The sequence below is a fragment of the Peromyscus californicus genome, unplaced genomic scaffold (assembly GCF_007827085.1).
Source record: "Peromyscus californicus insignis strain IS unplaced genomic scaffold, ASM782708v3 Scaffold_13__1_contigs__length_99412109, whole genome shotgun sequence".
Classification (NCBI taxonomy): domain Eukaryota; kingdom Metazoa; phylum Chordata; class Mammalia; order Rodentia; family Cricetidae; genus Peromyscus; species Peromyscus californicus.
Window position 1 is genome coordinate 2,083,729 of NW_026294424.1, and position 24,775 is coordinate 2,108,503.

A 24,775-nucleotide genomic window follows, 5' to 3' on the forward strand; every position below is an offset into this window, starting at 1 on the left:
GTGTGTGTGTGTGTGTGTGTGTGTGTGTGTGTGTGTATGTGTGTGTGTGTGTGTGTAATCTTTCACCCTTTCAGGTTTTTCCTCAGGGGTGTGTGTGTGTGTGTGTGTGTGCGCGCGCGCATGCATTTAATTTGTCACAGCAACAGAAAACTCACTGATGCGTACTTGTTATCTTTTTATCATCTATGCTCCACTAAAAGTCGACTGGTTGGCACTGAATAAGATCAAGTATGTTTTTTCAAAGCCCTAATCTGGAAGGCAGAACACAATTATCAAGTATCAAAAGCAGATGAGGCAGAAGAGCTCCCCAGGCAACCATTTATTTATTAGCAGCTGCTTTTCTAGGCACCCTGGAGGTGACATAAGGTTAGGGCTTTGATTGACTTCTTCATGCTGTCTTCTATCAAAAAGGAGATTGGGACCTGGAGGAAGAAAAAGAACATGGTATTCTAAAATACAGCTGGTATCACTGCTGTCTGCTGCTAAGCACCCACCCCTGCCTCCCACATCTTGTTAACAACCTTCTGAAGAACAGAAGCCCAGTGAGTCTGAGTGAGGCTACGTTCCCCTCTCCCCAGCTCATACACTACACCCACTTCAGGCCCTCGGTGGCTGAAAGCAAAGTGGCAGGACTTGCCTTCAAGGATCTGCTCAAGAGAGGCCTGAGACCAGTCAGAAACGAACACTCCATGGTTCTGCATGGTATGTGAGAACTTGATGCCCAGTGTCACTCCCCTCTACCCCTACGAGGAGCTAGGTCAAAACCAAGTTGAAAGGAGGAGGCAGCCAGAGAAGCAGAGGAGAAGGCCCAGGGACATCGAAGCTTGGAATCAAACCAAGCAAGGGCCAGCCCTACTTCTGGACGTGCTGCTGGGTGACTTCCCCTCAAGCCAGTTCAGCATGAACTCAGTAGTGGGGGACATTTATATTCAGTACAAAATAGAAGTGTTTTGTGTTTTTATACTATACTGTTTTAAAAATCTGATGATTAGTTCAGTGATTTTAATAAAATGTTGGTTAATACTTATAATACATACTATACAAAACAGAAAAGTACAGAGTGGGAGAGCTCTTGAAATAAGTGGAAAGAATAGAATGCAAAAGGTATATATGATGTGCTATATTTTTTATGTAGCTTTTGTTACAGGTTTTATATTTCCCAGTGAGTTAAACCTAAAATTCAGAGGGTAAATAGCTCTGTGTGCCTATAATGCAGTGAAATTTTTGACAGATATTCGGGTCATAACTCATACTAAACTGCTTCATGTGCTTCTACAGCACACCAATGTAGTAACAGGCAGCCATCAAGAAAAGATTCAACCCAGGCGGTGGTGGCACACGCCTTTAATCCCAGTAAGCCTTTAATCCCAGCACTTGGGAGGCAGAGGCAGCCAGATCTCTGTGAGTTTGAGGCTAGCCTGGTCTACAAAGTGAGTTCCAGGAAAGGCGCAAAACTACACAGAGAAACCCTGTCTCGAAAAACCAAAAAAAAAAAAGGAAGAAAGAAAAAAAAGAAAAAGAAAGAAAGGAAAAGAAAAGATTCAGTTTTGTAAATCTGGCTTTCTGGTTCATGCCAGAATTTTATAGTATCTGTGTGAGGACATTATCAAAGATAAAATACATAAAGTCTTTCTATGAGTGACCATTAACAGTACAGTTAAGAAGAAGAACCTTCCAGACTGGAAAGAAGTAAAACTACCTCTAATCAGATATGACATAATCTTATTGAAAAGAGATGCCTGTTAAAGGATGAATATCCATATCGAGGGGAGGACAATAGTTAGTGCTAGGGATCCATTTCAGTAGTAGAGCATTTGCCTAGTTTGTGGAGGTCCTGGGTTCGTCCTCAGTACTATAAAATCAACAAGAAAATGGAGAGGAAGAAATGTAGCGGGGGAGGGTCCCCTAAAGGAATGAAGACAGTTCCATGTACAATAGTTTCAAAAACAAAATAATAGGAGTACATTTAGCAGAAGTGTGAGACTTCTGTGTGAAAGTGATAAATGTGCAAAAACCTCAAAACCTGAATAAATGGGAAAATGTGTTCATGATGAACAAACTTGGTATGATTAAAATGGCAGTACTTCCCAGACTGATCTGTAGACTCACCAGTCATCATCAGAACCCCGGCCACCTTTATATTGCAAAGATTGACATGCTGATCCTGAAATTTATATGAGAAACTCATGGGATACACAGTAGCCCCAAATTCAACAAACAAAGTGATAGCAACTTAAGAGGACTTACTTCCCAATTTCAGATTTTCCTACAAGGCTCTGATAAGACAGTTTAGTCCTTTATGACTAGGAGTCAAAGTTAGTGAGCTGGAACCAAGAGTCCAGAAATTAACCCTTTCATCTATGGTAGGGGATTTCCAACAATGTAGTAAGAACAGTCTTTCAGCGAATGGTCCTGGGCCCCTGGGTACTAAACAGAGAATGAAACTGTTCATTTCAGCAGCACATATAATACAATTGGAACAATGCAGAGATTAGCATGACCCCTACACAGGGAGGGCATGCAGATTCATAAAACATTCTATGTTTTTATTATAACAAAATAAAGAATGAAGCTTAGCTTCTGCATCCTACTATATTGAAAAGTTAATTCACAATAGACCAGACACTTGAATATAAGGGCTAAAAACTTGGGTTAGGCAATGGTTGCTTAGATATGAGGCAAAAGAATAAGAATCCAGAGTGTATATAAATTAATAAGATCTTACAAGTAAAAATCTTTGGCATTTCAAGTAACACCATCATGGAAGTGAAGAGGCAAGTCATATTCTGAAAGATGTGCAGGCACTTGGGTTAGGAGCTCTTGCGTCTCAGCACTGAGAAAGGCTCCATGCTACATTTGTCACAGACAGTATGGAGATGACATTCAGTCCACAGGAAGGGGCTTAGCATCAGTTGTTATTAGAGGGTGGGTGCAGTAAAGAATACAAGACAGTTACAGATGCTGGTAGGGTGCTGATGTGGTTGTATAGCAGCTGCTTTGGAAAACAGTCTAGTAATTCTTCAGATATTAAACATAGTTTAAATGTGGTCCACCACATCTATCCATCCATCCATCCATCCATCCATCCATCCATCCACCCACCCACCCACCCACCCACCCACCCACCCATCCATCCATCCATCCATCCATCCATCCATCCATCCATCCATCCATCCTTCTATCTATACCAAGAGCATTGAAAATTGGTGTCTATGCCAAGACTTGTATTTGAGTGTCCGTAGCAGTGTGGCTGCTAGCCAAAAAATAGACATAACTCAAACATTTGTCTGTGGCTAAATTGGTAAATAAAACACACTTCGCCTATACAGTTTGTATTAATTTGTTCATAAACAGGAATGAAACACTGATCCATGTTATTACAGCATGGATGAGTGTTGGAGACATGTTAAGTGGAAGACTAAACCCAAAGGGCAGGTATCGCATAACTCCATTGTTAGCATCTGCATAGGCAGGGCTGTGTATGAAGGAAAGTACTCACAGGCAGAGTTCCTTTTTAGGTTGAGGGGAGTGTTTAAAGTTAGATAGTGATACCTGTTATGTAGCCTTGTGGATACACAAAAACAAAACAAAAACCTAAATGATGTTAAAAGTAAAGGGTAGTATGTACAGACCCTGGTTCCATTCCTAACACCAAAATTGAACAAAAGTTTTCTCTGTGTAGCTTTGGAACCTGTCCTGGATCTCAATCTGTAGACCAGACTGGCCTCGAACTCACAGAGATCCACCTGGCTCTGCCTCCTGAGTGCTGGGATTAAAGGCATGTGCCACTACTGCCTGGCCAAAAGTTTTACAATGGTGTGAATTATGTCAGTGTTAACACCTAACCTTAAAAGATGGTGTGTGTGGTGTACTTAGATTTATTATTTATTTATTTGTGTATGTTTGGAGGCAAGCATGCCACAGTGTATGTGTGGAAACCAGAGAACAACTTGCAGAAGTTGGTTGTCCTTCCATGTTGTGGGTCCCAGGTATCTAACTCAGGCTGTCATGTTTACCAGCAAGTTTCTTTACCTGATGAACCATGTCACTGGAGCTATTTTTGTTTCTGAGACAGTCTCACTATATAGTCCAAGCTGGCCTGAAGCTCATGATCCTCCTGCCTCAGCTTCTTAAGTACTGAGATTACAGATCCATGCCATGATACCTGGCTTCTAAGATGGCATATCATATGTGTATCTTGCCAGATTTGTGTCTTTCTGGAAAGGAAAAAACTCACTTTAACAACTGAATATTTGTGATTAATTTGTTTTGTTTTCCTGCAATGGTCTTATTATTTTATCCAGGCTAGCCTGGAACTTCTGGACTCAATTCATCCTCCTGCCTCAGCCTTTGAGTATCTGGACCACAGCCCTTCATGACTGTGTCTGGTTTGGCTTGTTGGTTCTCATAGATAGGAAATGCTAACTTTGAACTCTAATCAGTCAAATGTTACCCTCCTCCCAAAGAATTAGTCATCTTTGGTGGAGAGATGGAATCTAGAACCTCTGTTCTAGAGCCCTGAAGCTATGGCCCCAGCCTACAAAGCCCATTCTCAGTAGTATAGATATATGGCACAGACTCATTACTGAATTAGATTTCAAATTTCACCAGTAAAAACTTTAGAAATATTTCTTTTTCTCTACATTATTTCCTTAAATTGTCTATTCTTTTGACCTTCAACTATTTTTAGTCAGACTCTTTACAGAGCATATTTTCTATGCCTTGTAAAGCCCACTGTTTCTTCTGCATAATTTGCCCTCTCAAGTGGCCAGACTTCTAGTCAGTGTGTAACAGTGTGCATTAGTGACCATTCCTCCTTGGAAACCTTTATTTATCTCCCAGACCAAGAATAGAACATGCCTCTTCAGCATCTCCTTGGTGATTGCCATCCCAGAATGGTTGGCTCACCTCTTCCTGCTAGACTGCACATCTCCAACAATTGGAGTTGTATTCTGTGTTGCAGCCTAATGCCAAAGGGAAAACCCACTGGTAAGAGGATGGCTCTTTCTCCATGTACACATAAAGGCCTGCCAGGCAGGAAACCTGAGGCTGTTACCAGGTACCAGGTTCAGGTAGAGATCCACAGGCCGCCTCTTATTTATCTGTCAACTCCCAAGCTTTTGAGTGTAAAGCCTTTTTTGATCTTTGAGTATGACTCATAAGACAGTATAAATGATAAAAATTTTGTTTTATTTCTTGGAATTGTATTCATAGCATTTCTTATCAGATGTTTGAGTGTGTGTGTATGTGTGTGTGTGTGTGTGTGTGTGTGTGTGTGTGTGTGTGTGTGTGTGTAAAATAAGCTCATACTGTAGTTAACTACTATATTATCATAGTGTTCCATGCCAGTCCACTTCAAATTCCTTTAGTAGCTGTCCTGTCCTGTGTTTGCATGAATCATGACTTATTTATCCGTGTTCTCCTGTTTAACATTTAGTTTGTCTCTCCTTGTTTACCATTATTGACAATGATACAGTCACCATAGCTTTGCTAAATCTTTTACATTACTGATTATTTCCTCAGGAATTCCCAGAAGTAGACTTACTGGATCAAAAGTACATGCTTAAGATGTTTGCATAATGACATATGCTGTCAAATTGTGCTTCAGAAAGACCGCATGTCCTTGTGAGTTTGCAGTTTATGCAGACTGCTGAGTGCATGTCACCTCTGCTGAGCTGTAATAGATTTCAGGGTCTGGATGCTCATTAAGAGGGAATCTAATCTCAGCCCAGGTAGAACTAAGCTCCATCCATTTCTTTTCTTTTTTTTTTTTTTTGCAAGTGACCCTCCTACATGCTTTTTTTCCCCCTAATTTTTTGTTGTATGTATATGGATGTTTTCCTGCATGTATGTCTGTGTACCACATACTTCCTGGTGCCCACAGAGGCCAGAGGAAGGTAATGGACCACCTGGAACTGGAGTTACAGAGAGTTGTGAAATGTCATGTGGGTGCTGGGAATTAAACCCCGGTCCTCCAGAAAAGCAACCAGTGCTGTTAATCACTGAGTCATCTTTCCATCCTCACATTTTTTTTTTAAATATTGTGTGAACCACAGGAGCGTAGAACATTTTCTCTGTCTTGAAGAAGCTTTGAGTCAACACTGTTAAGGCTCTGGTCTATGTTCTTGTTACAGAACACAATCTGTCTCCAGAAGATATCACAGATAAGAAGTGTTGGATGTTGGGTCTCAGATGTAGTCCAGCTAAACACAGTCAATAAATGGAAACTGATCATTCTCATTTGACCAATAGCGTTGTTTTTTTTTTTTTTAAATGGAAGTAATATCACTCACCCAAAAAATTAGTTCTAAAAACATGGCCAGCAAATGACTATTACAGGTTTTGAATGTGAGGAGCACATAGGGGCCATCTGCTTCCACTCATATTTGTCAGCATAAGAATCATTTCTGGGGGGCTGGAGAGATGGCTCAGAGGTTAAGAGCACTGGCTGCTCTTCCAGAGGTCCTGAGTTCAATTCCCAGCAACCACATGGTGGTTCACAACCACCTGTAATGAGATCTGGTGCCCTCTTCTGGCCTGCAGTCATACATGCTGTATACATAATAAATAAATAAATCTTAAAAAAAAAAGAATCATTTCTGTGTTTTGGATCAAAGTGAAAATTGAGTTGGCATATGATGGTTTGCATTTTGCTCTTAAAAAGATAGTTGAAATTTATAGTTGTGGTTCTTTTCCTTCTATATCCCATGTCCTTCATTTGCTTTTCTCTATCTCCTGAGACCAGTGCCCTTCTGAATAGTAACTTCTTTCATTCAGTCATTATGTGCCCTGTCTAGTCTTTTCGTATCTTGTCTTTCTACTGTTTTAATCACTTTATCAAATGAAAGACTTTGCAAGCAAAACAGACTAGCAAAGTGATGGAAAACAATTCCATAAGTTTCTGCTTTAGGGAAAGAGTTAAGTAAACTTACATTGGGTTATTGTATAGCCAAAGAACTAGTAAAGTGGGTAATGGTCCAATACAAAATTATGTACTGACTTCATAAGTACACTTTAAAAGCACGTGGGAAAACTAACTGAGGCACACTCAGTTTTCCTTGTTTTTACTGAGTGGCAGTACAGTGGCTGATGTCCCCCTCCCACCCTCTTGCTTTTGAAATTGTCTTTAGATTTTTTTTTTTTCTTTTTGGAATTGAGGACAGAACCCAGGGCCTTGAGCTTGCTAGGCAAGCGCTCTACCACTGAGCTAAATCCCCAAACCCCCCCCCCCTTTTTTTTTTTTTTACTTTTTTTCTTTTGTTTTGTTTTTTTCAAGACAGGGTTTCTCTGTGTAACTTTGCGCCTTTCCTTTAATTCACTCTGTAGACCAGGCTGGCCTCGAACTCACAGAGATCTGGCTGCTTCTGCCTCCCGAGTGCTGGGATTAAAGGCAAGCGCCACCACCGCCCATCTTTAGATTTTTGTGCTGGCATATATAAGCCAGGGAAAATAAACTGGCAAACCCTGTAAAATGCTTTATAACTATTGGATGTTCTTTGGACAGTAAGGTAGAGAAATAAGATTTAACCATTTAACTGATAAGCTGTAAGACCTTACCATAGCCTGAATACTCACTGAAAAGCAGAAACTGTAGGAGACATTTAGTGTATAGTACAGAGTTTATATTGCGTTTTAGTTACATTTCTGTTTATGCAGAAGCATGAGTTGACTTGTTTGCAAGTTGGCATGTCTTACCACTGCAAGTAGTCAGGTTCTTGAGAAGATGAATAATCTAAGCAGACTCCAGTGAGCGCTGGGTTCTAAGGTGCTCATCTTGAGTATTTGGTAGGAAATGTGTATGTAAGCAGTTGTGTGCAGGGCTCCTTAAACTGATTCTCCAGTCTTAAGTCATCTAACCTGGTGCAATCTCATTGCAGGAGAATGACATCTTGGGCTGGGAGAAAGGAGCTTATAAGAAATGGGGAAGGAGTAAGAAGAAGTGCTCAGATCTCTCGCTAGAGGAGATGAAAAAGCAGGCTGCCGTCCAGTGTCTGCGCTCTGCTTCTGATGAAGTAAGTTTATGTTTTCCAATGTTTAGGGGCAGTGGGCACTCTTCGACGTTTATACAACAATAATGACAAAAACAACCTAGAAATAAACTTCATCTCACTCTCGAGAGGTGGACAGTATTACTTTGTAAACTTTTTCATGTCTTAGAATTTTATTTTGTTTGTTTGCTTTGTTTTTGTTTTTTGTTTGTTTATGAGACAGGATCCCACTATGTAGCCCTGGTTGGTCTGGAATTTAATATGTAGTCCAGGCTGGCTTCAAACTCACAGAGATTTGCCTTTCTCTGCTTCCTGAATGCTGGGATTAAAGGCATAACCACCATGTATGGCCTTACATTTTGTTTTATAAAATATATTTTTGCATGTAGCACTCTAATTAATGAATACACATGTTATTTTCAACTTAGGTCCTTGAGGGTGCTCGGCAAGAGCTCTGCTACTGAGCTATATCCCAACCCTGTGTCTTTAAAAAAGAAAAGAAATTTCATCCTGTTGTTATTTTTAAATTGCATTTCATCAAATAATATTCCAACAGCATAGTGGTCCCTGCTAGATAGTTGACTTACTCTTGATTTCTGCCCTGATATCTGGAATACTGTGTATATGGTGCCTTATGTTGTATGTATGCTTATTTTGGATATATTCCTAGAAGTGGGCTAGTACTACTTATGCCTTAAGTATCATATTTGTTTATGATTCAGATATTTTTTGTTTTCTTTTTTTTAGATAATTAGCTTATTTTTAAGCTCTTTATATAAAACACATTGTATGCTAAATTTGCTTTAGAAAGTGAACATCTGTTTAAATAAATATTATCAATTCTTACTTTGTCACCCACTCTTATGACGAAATCTCTGAAATTATAACTACTTGAAATGGTTTTGTGGTGAGATGGTACAGTTTTTTCTTTCTTTTTTTTTTTTGGTTTTTCGAGACAGGGTTTCTCTGTAGTTTTGCGCCTTTCCTGGAACTCACTTTGTAGACCAGGCTGGCCTCGAACTCACAGAGATCCGCCTGCCTCTGCCTCCCCAGTGCTGGGATTAAAGGTGTGTGCCACTACCGCCCGGCTGAGATGGTACAGTTTTTAAACACCGTTACAATTGAAGGTTGAATTGAGAGAGTTCCAACCTCCAGGCTTCCTTCCCGAACCAAGGGTCCTGTGGTCTAACGCTGTGATAGCCAGTTTGCTTCATCTGTGACCTGTGGCGTTTACTCTTCTGGCTGCATCTGTCGAAGGTGCCTTTTAATACTTACTTGCTCCATGTTAGTCCTTGTCTTAGTCCATATGTCCTCTCACCCCACCTCCCACTATGTCCTCAGCCAACTCACAATTGTCTGTGAAACCTGCTTTCCTGGCTGGGCATTGCCATACTTGTGCATCATCCTATGTCACAGCCTGTAACCCTGGATTTCCATTGTTAATTTGTCTGTGCTCTTTGGAACCAAGGATAGTCGATGAGTCAGGCAGTCCGTCATTCTGTCCATCCATCTCTCCTCTCCTCTCCTCTCCTCTCCTCTCCTCTCCTCCTCTCCTCTCCTCTCCTCTCCTCTCCTCTCCTCTCCCTCTCCCTCTCCCTCTCCTCCCTCTCCCTCTCCCCTCTCCCTCTCCTCTCCCTCTCCCTCTCCTCCCTCTCCCTCTCCCCTCTCCCTCCCCCTCCCCCCTCCCCCCTCCCCCTCCCCCTCTCCCCCTCCCTCTCTCTCTCTTTCTTTCTTATTTTTTTTACTTTGGAATGCCTATCAGGCTGAGTTCTGAATATAGATACTATTGAATTTCTTTAGAACTAGATAGAGTATTCAGTGTTTAGAACCCCTCCTGTTGCCGGGCTGTGGTGGCGCACGCCTTTAATCCCAGCACTCGGGAGGCAGAGCCAGGCGGATCTCTGTGAGTTCGAGGCCAGCCTGGGCTACCAAGTGAGTTCCAGGAGAGGCACAAAGCTACACAGAGAAACCCTGTCTCGAAAAACCAAAAAAAAAAAAAAAAAAAGAACCCCTCCTGTCATGGGAATCCTCTTCATAGCTCTTTTTCTCTCCTCCCTCCCTTTGACTTTTTATTTTTTTTTTTTTTGGTTTTTCGAGACAGGGTTTCTCTGTGTAGTTTTAGTGCCTCTCCTGGAACTCACTCTGGTAGACCAGGCTGGCCTCAGAACTCACAGAGATCCGCCTGGCCTCTGCCTCCCAAGTGCTGGGATTAAAGGCGTGTCCCGCCGCCGCCACCGCCGCCGCCCACCGCCGCCGCCACCCGCCGCCACCACCACCTGGCGGTTTGTTACTTTTTGGAGGATCAGGATGCAGAGAGCTAGAGCAGAGGTTTGGCCAGTCTAGAAGCCTTTAAAGGCCTGCTCCTTAGGCCCCGTATTCCAAAAGTTCCATAAATTTGTGAAATAGTATTGCTAGCCAGGGAAGTGTGTTCACACATATGAGCCCCTGAGGCACTTTCCAGATGCAGTCCATAATATATGGCTCTCTATCGTAGGTACCATTGCATTACTTAAAGCAAGAACATCAGTCATCTAGTTTAAGAAAAATAGAGTATATATATAGGCATGAGATACAGGAACGTTTCACTGAAGCTGTGGGCTGAAAGTGTAAAGACCCCAGGAGGGCCCTGAATTAGGAACTGTAAAGAACAAATGAGGCTATTGCCTCCAGTGACCTAAAGTCTTCCATTGCCAATCTCCCCACTTGGGGGTCTTTCCTTTCTTTGTGAATTCCAGCTTTTTGCTTTAGCATAAATGTGGTAAAGAATAGCCTTTTCCTGTCCCAGCTCAGGATGACTGCTGCAGTATCCAATGCTGGTCACTAGAAAAAGAATCCTATAGACTGTGCCCGTGTCCACCCCTACTGTGATGAAGTGTGGTGATGGACAGACAGCAGAGAAAGATGGTGTGATTAAATGGTCACAGAAGTAGATTGATAAAGTGAATGGAGCTTGTAAAGGAATTGTTGAGCATTTCAAAAGTGTGAAGTGCCTGTCTGGATGCTTTCTTCACATGGTGAGAAGTGAGACCACAACCATTAAGTCCAGGAACTAAGAACACTCAGGGCTTCAGTGCTGTCCCAGCCAACCCTGTCTGGAGCCTGGCCTTCTGTTCCTAGATGCATAGATGGATAGATGGATGGGTGTTGAATTGCAAACTTGGGACTGGCTATAAGACACGATTCTGCCACAGATACATTTATTGCTTTAAACCACAGAGGAGGCACAAAAAAAACCAAGCAAACAAATAAAGTTCTGCAGGGAACCATGACCACACCTAACAGTGACTTTGAAATCTCCAAAAAGATTACGGGATCCCACAACGATGATTGCACATGGACTGTGATAAAGCCGTTATGCTAATTAACACCATGGAAAGATCTGCTTTGGACTTGGACTACAAACTACTCAGGACAATTTTGAGATGGCTAGCTACAATGATCTAGATTCATATACTACTCGAACAAGGACTTGAGACAAGCCCTGCACTTTCTCATTATGCCGATACTGGATAAATGATACAACTAACTCTCTCAGGACTTGACAATTAACCCCAAAATTTTCTTTTCAGGATTCCCTAAAGATGCCTTCACCCTCAGACAGCAGGAAGTAATTTTGAAAACATGATTCCCACATTCCCAAAGGAGATGAGATACAGGGTTTTTGTTTAAAAAAAAAAAAAAAAACAGAAAAAGAAAAAAGAGGATATAGAAAAGGGTAGATTATTGAACCTACTCTGAAAAGAAAAAAGGAAAGATATAGAAATGATAAGATAAAAGGTAGATTTTTAAATATATTCAAAAAGGAAAAAAGAGAGAATATGGGTATGATAAGATAAAAAGGTAGGTTATTGAGTCTACTTTTAAAAAGGAACTTCTTGTTTTAAATAGGATAAGTAATGAAATTTTTTGTCTGAATTTGTCAAATGTTAATAGACTGGACATTGTTTTTTTGTTTTTTCAAGACAGGGTTTCTCTGTGTAGTTTTGATGCCTGTCCTGGATCTGCTCTGTTGACTAGGCTGGCCTCAAACTCACAGAGATCCTCCTGGCTCTGCCTCCCAAGTGCTGGGATTAAAGGCGTGTGCCACCATCACCCTGGACTGGATATTGTTATTGTATATAATGGAGTTTTTTGTCTGAATCTGTCAAATGCTAATGGACTGGACATCGTTAATGTAATTCTTTTTTTTTTTTTTTTTTTTTTTTTTTTGGTTTTTTGAGACAGGGTTTCTCTGTGTAGCTTTGCGCCTTTCCTGGGACTCACTTGGTAGTCCAGGCTGGCCTCGAACTCACAGAGATCCGCCTGGCTCTGCCTCCCGAGTGCTGGGATTAAAGGCGTGCGCCACCACCGCCCGGCAGGTAATTCTTGACTGTATATATTGTATATACTTTTTCTTATATTAGTTATAAAATTTTTTTTTTTTTTTTTTTTTTGGTTTTTTCGAGGCAGGGTTTCGCTGTGTAGCTTTGCGCCTTTCCTGGAACTCACTTGGTAGTCCAGGCTGGCCTTGAACTCACAGAGATCCGCCTGCCTCTGCCTCCCGAGTGCTGGGATTAAAGGCGTGCGCCACCACCGCCTGGCATAAAATTTTTTTAAACAAAAAAGGGAAATGTGGTTGATACATTGTACACCCCAATACATCCACAGTATTAAATAAAGAGTTTAGGCAGTGGTAGCACACGCCTTTAATCCTAGCATTCCAGGGGCAGAGATCCATGGGATCTCTGTGAGTTCAAGGCCACACTGGAAACAGCCAGGCATGTTTAATCCCAGGAAGTGATGGCAGGAAGCAGAAAGGTATATAAGGCATGAAGACCAGGAACTAGAGGCTTTTTAACTTTTAGGCTTTTCAGCAGCAGTTCAGCTGAGATCCATTCAGATGAGGACTCAGAGGCTTCCAGTTTGAGGAAATAGGATCTGATGAGGAGTTGTCGAGGTGAGGTTAGCTGTGGCTTGTTCTGCTTCTCTGATCTTTCAGAATTCACCCCAATACCTGGCTTCGGGTTTGTTTTTGGTTTTTGGGGTTTTTTTGTTTGTTTTGTTTTGGTTTGTTTTTTTGTTTTTTGAAGACAGGGTTTCTTTGTGTAGTTTTGGTGCCTGTCCTGGATCTCGCTCTGTAGACCAGGCTGGCCTCGAACTGATAGAGATCCACCTGGCTTTGCCTCCCAAGTGCTGGGGTTAAAGGTGTGCACCACCACCACCTGGTTCGAGTTTGTTTTTATTAATAAGAACTTTTAAGATTTGTGTTACAGATGGGCTTTCTAAGAGTCTTTGGCTTTCTTCAGAGAACCTCTGAAGGATTGGAGGGTTTGGAGAAGAGGATGATATGGTATGAATTAAGTGATGATTGTAGCTCTAGCTGCTGCCTAGAGACTGGACAGTGATGAGGCTGGCTAGCTGGCAGACTAGGTGAAATCATTGAAGAGCCTGTGTGGAGGCTGGGGATCATGGGTTGGAGAGCATCCTGTACTACAGTGAGACTGTCTGAGAAAGCAAATGAAGCAGCAGCTGTTGCAGTGACTCTGTGGCCAGGCGGACTCTGGATTGAAGGCAGAGCTGACCAGATTGCATGTGGGGTAGAGAAAAGGCAAACAGTTCGGGGGGGGGGGGGGGGGGGGGGGGGGGGGCACGGTGACAAAAGTCTGTGGTCTGAGCGCCTTCGGGGGTGGAGTTTCCTATTTCCAGGGAAAGGAATCCCAGGAAGACACCCATCTGAGTAGGTGGGGATGAAGAACTACTCGAGGGCGGGGTACCTCCCCGAGAGTGTGAGGTGCTGGTTTCTACATGTTCAGGTTTGGTTGGCTGAGTGGCTTGTGGTCCTCAGAAGCCTTAAATCGTAGAATGCTTTCATGCTGCTTAAGTAGCCTGGAACTTCTCTCTAGAAAAGGTGTAAATTTGAGGTTTCTGCAGAAATTCCTGATCTTTCGGATGTTGAAAAGTGAGGACCTGAGAAAGGAAACAAGTGGGAGAGGATGGTCTAAAAACCTACAGGTCCAGTGAACAGTGTATTGAGCAGGAGGAGGGGCAGTCATCCTGCAGTCCCAGAGCTCCAGACTTTCGTCCTCTTCTCCCTCCCCATGCTTGCTTTTATTGCTAGGATTACTTTGCATGGTCTTCAGTCTCATAAATAGCACCATTCTATATTTGTTTTACAACTTTCTTTTAAATGTTTAAAATTTTGTGTTTGTAGCCATTCTGTTCTTTTCATTCTTAAATAGTTATTAGTAATTGTCAGCTTTGGGATATTCTCTTACTAATGCATCTTCCAACCTTTCCATTTTGTTCTTCTCCTCCTGTATATTCTCTCCCTCTCCTTCTCTTCTCCTGTATATTCTCTCCCTCTCCTTCTCTTCTCCTGTATATTCATTCTCCCCCCACCCCTCTCAGTCTCTCTCTGTGTGTTTGTGTTATGTTTTGTTTTTTGAGATAGTATCTCACTGTGTACCTAGCTCTGCCGTCCTGGAACTCACAGGGCTCCACCTGCTTCTGCCTCCCAAGTGCTGGGATTAAAGGTATGCTCCACTAAGCCCAGAGGCTCTTATATAGTCTTTGCGATACCTTTTCCAGGCTACATGCTGAGGCATTGGGTCACTAGATTAAAGTCTTAGACTCTGGTATTTGAAAAAAGCTAGGGACCTGGCCAGGAGGAAATGTAAGCTTTTTCTGTACAATAATTTTCATGCACATTAGTGACCTTCCCCAGTCACACTTCGTAGACGTAAATGTCTGCTCCAGCCAGGCATGGTGGGTCATATGTATAATCATAGCATTTGGGAAGCTGACGCAGGAAGCTGGTGAGTCTAAGGTCAGCTGGGCTACAGAGTAACACCTGCCTCAAAAATAAATAAAAAGCAAGCAAAATACAATTTTGCAAAATGTCTACTCCACATCTTACTTTGAAACCTTGACTGTTCTTATTAAAGGGACAGTGTCATATTAATGAAAGTATCCAAAAAACTCAACCCAGAGCCTTCCAAGCTTCTGGTCAGAATCATCAGAGTTTAGTTTTTATTGAAGGCACACAGATATCTGAAGAGAAAAGAAATGGGAGGTAGCCGGGTGGTGGTGGTGGTGATGGTGGTGGTGGTGGTGGTGGTGGTGGTGGTGGTGGTGGTGCTGGTGGTGGTGGTGCACGCCTTTAATCCTAGCTCTGAGAGACAGAGCCAGGTGGATCTCTTTGAGTTCATGGCCAGCCTGGTCTACAGAGCGAGATCCAGGACAGGTATCAAAACTATACAGAGAAAACCTGTCTCAAACAAACAACAACAACAACAAAAAAAAAAAAAAAGAAAGAAAGAAAGAAAAAGAAAGAAATAGTCCAGTAACAAATGGGATATTTTCCTGTGTGTTGAAAACCAAACCTGCCTATGTTTACAAGATGGCATAAGGAAATGGGAACGTTAGAGAACTTAATTCAAGTTAAAATCTTCCTTTTGTCTGTTGATGGCAGCATAGAAGAATTTTTTAATTTTTGTGTTATTAATCAAGGTTCTCATTTCTGAAGGGTGAACTTTGTAGATGGCTTGTCACAGTGATAAATGGTTCGTTCATATCATTTCCATACTGAAGACTAAGGCAAAACAGAGTTGTCTTTTTGTAAGCTTTGATTGTGGTTTTTGTTGTTTGTTTTGCTTTTTGGTTGGGGTTGGGGTTCATTTTATTTTTTTAGAAATGATTTCATTGTGTAGACCAGGCTACCCTCAAACTGGGCATCTTCCTGGTGGCTGGTATTACAAGCATGTGTCACCATGCTTGGCTGATGGTGTTATTTTATTATCATTTAGAGCAGGCATTGGTAACCGCTTTTTTGAGGGGGTGGGGAAGGGAGTTCTGGACTGGAACCTAGGGCTCACATGTACTAAGCAGGTACTGTACCACTGAGCTGTGTGCTGCCCCAGATTGAACCTTTCCTCCTCATCTGTCTTCTCTGCATCACCCAAGCAGTGTGCAGTCTATGCCCTAGACCTCTGTCCTTCCTGCTTATGGCACGTGTTCATCCACTGGGTACTTCTCTCCTGGTTTGTACCATTTTTAAAGAGCAGATGATGTAAGAGCTGGAGGCACTCTGGAGGTCCTCTTGTGTTCAAAGATGGGAACTGTCATCTTCACTGGGGCCTTAGAGCAAACAGCCTTTTGGTTTGGGGATTTTAAAATCTTGTACTACTATTTGGCCCTGAAGGCAAGAGTTTGTGTGTTCAGTCTTCCCAGTCTGTGGTCTTCTGCTTCCTAGCTTACCACTGACAGTTCTAAATTTTATAAAGGTTTTTAAAACCTTCAGACATTAAAGTATGAAGCTGATCCTTGGCTCTCTAGTATACTGTCACCAGTGGCTGGTCTTTGCATACCTTACTCTTTCCAGCTCTGCTGTAGAAATTAAAGATTCTAATCCATAAAACTAAAAGAGACCCCTGTGCAGTATGGGGCTAAAACCACTTGTATTTGCTTTCAACTCTGTAGGTTAGCAGAGTTCCCTGGGAAATGCTGCTGGTCTTGTTTGTGGTTCCATGCAGCTGCAATGGGGTAGCAATGATTGCTATCTTCACAGGACTAGTGCCTTAGTAGGCATGGTCTGTGGAGTTTGAGTTGTCATTCTAAAAACACATGTCCCCTGTAGATGTAATTCTTAAACCGTCTTAATTAAATAAGAAATACAGAGCCAAATGCAGACTTAAAAGCCCAGAGAGCAGTAGTCAAGAGCTAAGACCACCTTCTTACCGTTGCTGTCCTTCCTCTGAGAAAGAGACCTACTTCCTGTGTGCCTATATTTTTATTGCCTTTCTGTTCTGCCTTCACATTGGCTCTAAACCCAACCACATGACTTTCTCGTCACTGCCTGTCTATACAGACCTCCAGGTCTCTATGGTTGGTACTTGGATTAAAGGTGTGTGTGGTGGTATTGTGTTCCCCAAAATATTGTGTACCTTAATAAACTTATCTGGGGTCAGAGAACAGAAAAGCCACAAGATACTTAGGCTAGAAAATGTTAGCACACGCCTTTAATCCTAGCACTCCAGAGGGAGAAATCCCTCTGGATCTCTGTGAGTTCAAGGCCGCATTGGAAACAGCCAGGCATGGTGACTCACGCCTTTAATCCCAGAAAGCAGCCTTTAATCCCAGGGAGTGGTGGTAGAAAGCAGAAAGGTTTATAAGGCGTGAGGACCAGAAACTAGAAGCATTTGGCTGGTTAAGCTTTAGGCTTTTCAGCAGCACAGTTCAGCAGAGGCTTGCTAAGGAGAAGCTTTTGGCTGGTTAAGCTTTCAGGCTTTGGAGCAACACAGTTCAGCTGAGATTCATTCTGGATGAGGACTCAGAGGCTTCCAGTCTGAGGAAACAAAATCAGCTGAGGAATTGGCGAGGTGAGATAGATGTGGCTTGTTCTGTCTCTCTGATCTACCAGCATTGACCCCAATAACTGGCTCCGGGTTTGATTTTATTAATAAGAACTTTTAGGATTCCTGCTCCAGGTGTGTGTCACCATGCTGGCTGTGTCCTTGAACACACAGACTCTGCCTGCCATGTGATCAGATTAAGGGCGTGTGCTACCACTGCCAGACTTCTACTTAATGGCTACTGCTCTCTGATCTCTGGGCTTTTAACTCTGCATTTGGCTCTGTGTTTCTTATTTAATAAGACCGTTTAAGAATTACATCTACAGTCCCCATTACTAATGTGTTTTTTTTTTTTTCTGGTTTTTCGAGACAGGGTTTCTCTGTGTAGCTTTGCGCCTTTCCTGGAACTCACTTGGTAGTCCAGGCTGGCCTCGAACTCACAGAGATCCGCCTGGCTCTGCCTCCCGAGTGCTGGGATTAAAGGCGTGCGCCACCACCACCCGGCTAATGTGTTTTTATTTTGGGAGGGCATGCTAAGGAGAACAACATGATTCACTTGTTGTACCTGAGTAAGGGGCTGCCCTCTAGCACTGATGTTCTGGAGAGACTGAAGACAGTCTAAGCTGAGATATTGGGCTCCATTGAGAGAAAACACACAGGAGGATGATTCAGCAGTAGAAAAAACCAGAGCAAATAAGAGACAAGGCATTCTCTCATTCTAACCATGGCAGTAAATATGAAACAAACTTAATGGAAGGCTTAGAGTATACAGCTGTGGCACTAGGAAGAACAGAGGAATGAAGAAGTTGAGGATCCAGCCAGTATAGGAAGTCCAATAATCAGCTACTGCAGGTGGTCTTCCAAATGTGGAAACTGAGGCTGGGGTTGGTCAGTGGCTTATGTGGAGTCACATAGTTTACCGTTGTCTTAGAATCAGATCTCTTTGAGTTAGTTCACTGTGCCATGTTCAAATGGAAGTTAAGAATATGCTTTCATACTGGGTGTTTACCAGTAGAGCTTGGGGACTATTCAGTCCAATGAGTTCTCTATGAATGAGTAGCTTAAAATACTTAATGCAGCTATGAAGTCTTTGGGTATGGAGAAGGCAGACAACAAAGAGACCAGGCCAGCCACCTCTTCTTCCTCAGTTCACATCAGAGTAACAGACCTCACCACCAGCAGAGGAGAGCTGAGGCATAGACTAAGCCAAGGAGACTGTGGAGAACAGCCTACAGGGTACTCTGTTTGTCTGCTAGAGGCAGCCCTGCTGTTGAACAGGCTGGACTGACACTGGCAGTGCCCCAACTCAGCCTCTAGGTCTGCCTCCAAATCCAGATCATCAGACACTAAAGGCAGTTTTGAAAGGATAGCATACAAAATTTAGAAATGACACCGATGCATACTGAAGTAGCTTGGGTGAGATGGGCTCTGACAGGTGCATCACCTGTGTGCTTAACTAGGTGAGTGTTGAGAGAGAGCTGGAGGTATTCGTGGGTATAGAGAGCTAGAGCAATAAGCATAGCCCTTGATTCTCTTGTGTGTGGCCAGGAAGGAATTCAGAGCCAGGTGTGGAGACCCCAAGCCCAAATCTATCTAACTTAACTCTGTTCCCAGAAAAGTAAGAGATACTACCATGTGACTTCTAGGAGGACAGGTTCTTATTCTCCATGTGACCTGCCTGACATGTGGGCTGCTTGTATCACTTGTTTACTGGGTGAGAGTTCATGATTGTCCAGTGAGTGTCCAGCCATGCTTCCAGGGGCTGCCTTCTAAGCAGCTCTGGAAACAGGACCATCCTGCATATGGCTCTCCACTGTGCATTTTAGAGTGCACTTGCTCTGCAGAGCACTTCCCACAAGTTTTGGACATTTGGTGGGTAAGTATGGTCACAGTGAGGAGAGGCCAGGCAGAGTGTCACAGGAGAGCCACAGCATCTTCTCTCCACGGGTACTCCTGTGGGATTTCTAGAACACAGGTATACCCTAACCTTTGTTCCTTCTTAAGATGCTTTAAGCTAAGTATTTTTCAACATGCCTATGGATATGATAGATTGCTAAAATATAATTTAAAATTTTAATATGTATCGTAGGTAGAAATGGAAATGAAATTTCTCAGTAACAGTCCTAAATGAACTCTTTAGAGTACTTGAAAGCATACAATGATACGATTGCAGCTTTGGATGCCTTTATTTTACTATTAGGATACCATGATGGCTTAATGGTTATTAACAAAAATAATAACTAGAGTGGGGTTAGTCTCTAGTACTGTAAAAATATGTGTGGTGGTGGTGTGTGTGTTAGTGTATATGTATGTACACATGTAGGATAGCACAGGAGCTAAGGAAAGAAAATAGAAACTTAGTAAAGCTTGATATACACATAGAATAAGGAGTTAGACACTGTTTTTTATGCTTCTTATATTTGAAAACATAGATATTTTCTATATAAGAGTATATTCATACATATAAGAGCATATCACTCTATGAATGGATGATAGTTACATGTATATTGCTTTTATGTGTAACTAGTTGTATGTCTGTGTAGATAGCATGTATACCTTGCTCACAGGTTGTCGTGGCCATTCTGCAGGGGTGGGAAATGCTAGCCTATTTTAGAGGTTGAAAGGAGTTTGGTAAGCAGTCCCCAGAGGTTCCATATTCTGCACTGGAGATAGCTCCAGGTTTGCAAGCAGTGACAGAGACTTGTACAGGACAGTATGCGGCGTGTCAGCTGACACCCGTGTTAGTTTCAGGGCCCTGGAGAATGGACTGTAAGTGCCGGCCTCATCACACCTTGACCGTTATGGTAAGCAGACCTCAGTGGTGGGGTTGTGCAGTCTGCTGTCACTGTCGACCGTATTGTCTGCTTGCTTTTCAAAGCTGTAGGTAAAAGGCAGCTGTCCTCTGACCTGTTTTTTTCCATTCCTTCTTAAAGACTGGGACATTCTGTAGATAGAAAGTAACTATGAATATTTACAGTTTACTTTCCTAATTGTAATCTGTTTCTTGTAGCTAAAACTGTGTAAGGGGGGCTTTTTTCTTTAGAACATCTGCCATACTTTGCTGAGTCATTTTGAGTTCAGCGAATGGGTGAGGTTTATTTTTAGCCCCTGGAGGCGCAGAGCAGAGGCACAGAGGCTCAGGCAGCTCTTCTGTGTGCATCTGTCCAGCTGTGTCCTTTCAAAGAGACAAGATTCCAACAAGACATAGCTTGTCCCTGAGTCAATACAAAGGTTTTTAAGAAACCCTCACTTTTCTGTCCATTGTACAGATTTTTCTTTTTTCTTGCGCAAAAAAAAAAAGAATTTGAAATGAGTGAAAGAGCATGTGTCATGCTTGTTTCCAGTACACATTTTTCTTTGAAACTGGACTCATTTTATCCTCAGTTCCAGATCCTTTTGCACCCTCTCTGTGTACATATGCCTGTGGAACTTGTGGGAATCTGTTCTCTCCTTGCACTGAGTTGGTCCTGGGTATTGAACTCGGGTTGTCAGGCTTGGTGGCAAGCCACTTTACCATCAGCTGAACCATCTCACTGGCCCTCTTGCATGTCTTTGTAGCAGTATAGTTGTGCCTGTCTTAAAATAACCTAGGGCTTCCCTATGTGCTTTCTGCTGGAGTTGTGCGAGTTCACTTTAAAAAAGAGAAAAGAGAAGACAGGGAAGGCAAGAGGAAGGAAAGACAGAGGAGCACCTACTGTGTTCTCTAGGCTGTAATCTCCTAGAGGACTAAGGAGGTTTGTAGTCTTTGAGTTTCTACAAAACCATGATTACAAAGAGTCTTGGTGCTGTTCTGTGGGTGACTGACTTTTGTCAGATGATGGACACTTAGATCTGCCTTACTGTGCCAGACAGATGCCATTCTGGGAGCTACATTCATATTGCCACATTTTTTTTTTTATTTATTTTTTTGGTTTTTCGAGACAGGGTTTCTCTGTGTAGCTTTGCGCCTTTCCTGGAACTCACTTGGTAGCCCATGCTGGCCTCGAACTCACAGAGATCCACCTGGCTCTGCCTCCCGAGTGCTGGGATTAAAGGCATGCACCACCACCGCCCGGCCATATTGCCACATTTTATCGGTAAGTCTCACTTAATGTCCTTCATTAGTAAGATGCTTACACTAGGTTGGCTTTACAAGTGGACTGTTTGTGAACTCTGGGATTCATTTAAGAATTGATAATGTATTCCTTCTGGAACATGAAAGACTTGTGATCCTTGGTATTAATGTAAAATGCCTGTCTTCTCTGCTCGTGGTGGTCAGTTGACTGTCTTCTTTCTCACACAGAGCTCTGGAATCGAGACTTTAGTGGAAGAACTCTGCTGCAGACTGAAAGACCTACAGAGTGAGCAAGGTGAGCATGCTGGGGGAAGCCACCACAGCCCTCAGTATTGAGTGTGTTGCCAGGCTGGCATTTCTCATCACCCTCAGCTCTGCAAGAGGCTTCAGTGAGGTCCTTAGTGGCCACATGGGAAATCTCTGCTCCCAAAGGAGGGCTGTAATCCACAGGTACTCCTCTCAGACATGAAGGAACGTCTGTCTTCATTGAGTGGTTTGGGTAGGCCAACTTGCCAAGTTCATTCAATCATTTGGGTTCCTAAGTGCTCTGCAGAACCTCAGGAAGAGGCTGCATTTAGACTTAGGACTTTGTTCCTGTCCTTGTCAAGGTCACTGTGCAGCATACATACACTTTTGAAGCCTTCTGCTAAGGGCACAGCTTGTTTTTAAGTTAAGGCAATATCTTGGACCAAGGTAAGTGGATAGTCTTTGTTTTTGTTGGCACTGAAGCACAGCCTGTGCTTACTTACATGTTAAGTCACAGATCTAACTGTAGTGATGAGTTTTCTTTTCAGATTAGTATTAATCAAAATGAGTCAATACAAAGGCCATGACTCAGAATTTTGTGAGAAAATATTTTTGGAACATGAACAGATGTTCACTCCTTCTGGTCTAATTAATAAATACACAGGGAATATCAGGCTCTCAGTTAAGAGCCTCCAATGTTGCTTTGGTGATGAGATAAAGGACTCTCACTCAGCCTGCAGCCTGGTGCTTATGTGAGTTAACCAGAGAGTGCCTTTAGTACACTCAATAGATTGATGTTTATTGAAGAAACTCACGGGCATGCGGTTCTCTCTCTAAGCCACAAAAGCCTGTATCATATCTGATTAAAATTACTTGAGAAATGTTTTAAAGCATAGTGTTTGTTAACTGGATAATATAATTTTTCTGAATTTTTGTTTCATAACAGAAGAGAAGATTCACAAAAAGTTAGAGGGGTCTCCCTCCCCAGAGGCAGAATTGTCCCCTACAGCAAAGGATCAAGTGGAAATGTACGTAAGCCTATACTCGATATGAACTATGCTTTGTTAAAACCGGACTCATTCCTGCTGTGAGGCTTCCATCTCTGTCACCTATATGGTTTCTCCCTTTAGAAAACACATGAGCACTTAGGTACCGGTACTGAGAGTGCAAAAGTAAGTAAGGGGGTTGAGTTGATCCTGTGTATCCGGATAGTCAGGATTTATGAAGTGGAGGAAGGGACTGCTGCTGCTTACTGAAGCCACTTGTAGTAAGTAAGTAAGGGGGTCGAGTTGATCCTGTGTGTCTGGACAGTCAGGGTTTATGAAGTGGAGGAAGGGGACTGCTGCTGCTTACTGAAGCCTCTTGTGTAGCAGCACCTTGGAAACTGACATACAGTCTCTCAGACAGCGATAAGAAATCATGATCATTCCTGTACACAGAGAAGAAAACTGGGTTTCCACTCTCTTCCACACAGGACCTAACCAGACTTCTTTCCTATGTTTTTAGCTCTTCTATTGTGATGAATGTTAAAATAACCTGTATTATAAACAGACTTCCTTGCTATGCATTTTATTTTAGTCTTTTGAATCTCTAATAAAGAAAAAAAATTGCATTCATTTTGTTGTAAGTATAACATTCTCAATAGAGATCAGAAACAGTATTTAAAAACTACAAAACAGTACATTAATCAGTTTACTATCAATTACATGTTGAAGTGATAATATTCTAATAAGTTATTAGAATTAATTTTACCAGTTTCTACATAGACTTCTAGTGTGGCTGCTAGAAGGTTGAAAATTATGTATAGGGTTAGAGTTGCTGCTCTCCAGAGGACCTGAGTTCAGTTCCCAGCACCCATGTCAAATTGCTCACAACCTCTTGTCACTCCAGCTCCAGGGGATCCAATGTTTTCTTATGGCCTCCTTGGGCAATCCTACATACATGTGATATACACTCACACAGACACACACATACACATAAATAAAAATTAATTAAAAATAATAAAATGAAGTATAAAGCTTGTAATAATTTGTACTATACAGCTTTAATACAGACTGTCACATTCAGCACCTTTGTAAACATGGCCTTTGCCCCACCTAGTGCTTTCTCTGGAAGAACAGTGCACTCAGGAGCCAGCATAGCTTTGGACATCCTTTGGGGATCCATTCTGCTCTCAAGTCTTCAACAGCTGCCAGTTTTTCTAGCAAGTCAAAAGTATTTCCTCCTTTTCCATGGTCTTCTAAGCATGTCCAGGGGTTATGACACAATCAGGCTTCCATCCTGGAACATAGCATGTGTGTTTTGTCAGGTCTCATACCTTACAATGCTCACTAAACCCAACTGTGATCCCTATCTCTGATTGCACCAGTATCTTCATTCATGAGCACTTGACTATGATGATCCCTGCCATTCCGGGGAGCTTTCTTAAATGCCAAGCTCCATGCTGTTGCCCCAGTAATATAGCAGGAGTGAGGACATGGATTTGGTGATGTTCTGACGCATTTCTTGTGGGAATCTTTCCTGCTCATGAGGTGGATGGACACTCTTACTCCTGTTTTGAGCCACTACAGATTATGTAATCAGCCTAAGGTGCATAGAAAGTAAGCAGAAGAGCCCGGTTCAGTCTCGGGATATAGCTACAGAGCTTCTGTTCTTGAGTTGTTTGCTAAGCAGCTTTCAGCACCACTTATTTCCACTATTCACAACTTTGTGATGTTTGTTATATGTTCATTATTTTAGAGGAAATAATAGACTAAAAATATCATAATAAGCTTAACATCACAAGCATTGTAAGTGACCAAGATGAGATTCAAGTTCAGACATTTTCTATTAGCACAGTACATTCTTCCTATTACATCGTTTTTGTCATTTCTTCCTAGTTGAAATTGAAGCTTTGATGACAAGTGCACTGTCTTCCATATTGTCACAATACTTGCATAGTGCCTTTCACAGTCTGACAGTGCTAAAGTGATTGATTTATGGGACTGACTTTAATGCATAGCACAGTTTACTGTTTGGTAATTTTGTTTTAATTAATGGTTTGTTGATGATGTGAATGCTAACACTAGTGAGCTGAAGTGCTGCCTCTTAGGTTGGCATTGCTGTCTTTGTGTAGACGATGACTGTAAAAAGTGGCTTGCTTTTGAGTTTTCTCTGTT

General features: G+C 42.3%; 1 protein-coding gene and 1 non-coding gene across 4 annotated transcripts in view; both read left to right on the plus strand.

Moving 5' to 3' along the window:
• Positions 1–24,775, plus strand: part of LOC128109054 (TBC1 domain family member 14) — a 178,050-nt gene that overhangs the window by 28,409 nt on the left and 124,866 nt on the right. For all 3 annotated transcript variants that reach the window (XM_052736088.1, XM_052736090.1, XM_052736089.1), the window contains exons 3-5: positions 7,878–8,012; positions 21,600–21,666; positions 22,564–22,645. In XM_052736088.1, coding sequence (XP_052592048.1) covers positions 7,878–8,012; positions 21,600–21,666; positions 22,564–22,645 — 284 coding nt within the window. The remainder of the gene's footprint in view (positions 1–7,877; positions 8,013–21,599; positions 21,667–22,563; positions 22,646–24,775) is intronic.
• On the plus strand, positions 2,447–2,548 carry LOC128109232 (U6 spliceosomal RNA). The gene has a single exon (XR_008217766.1). It is a non-coding gene; the product is annotated as a U6 spliceosomal RNA (small nuclear RNA).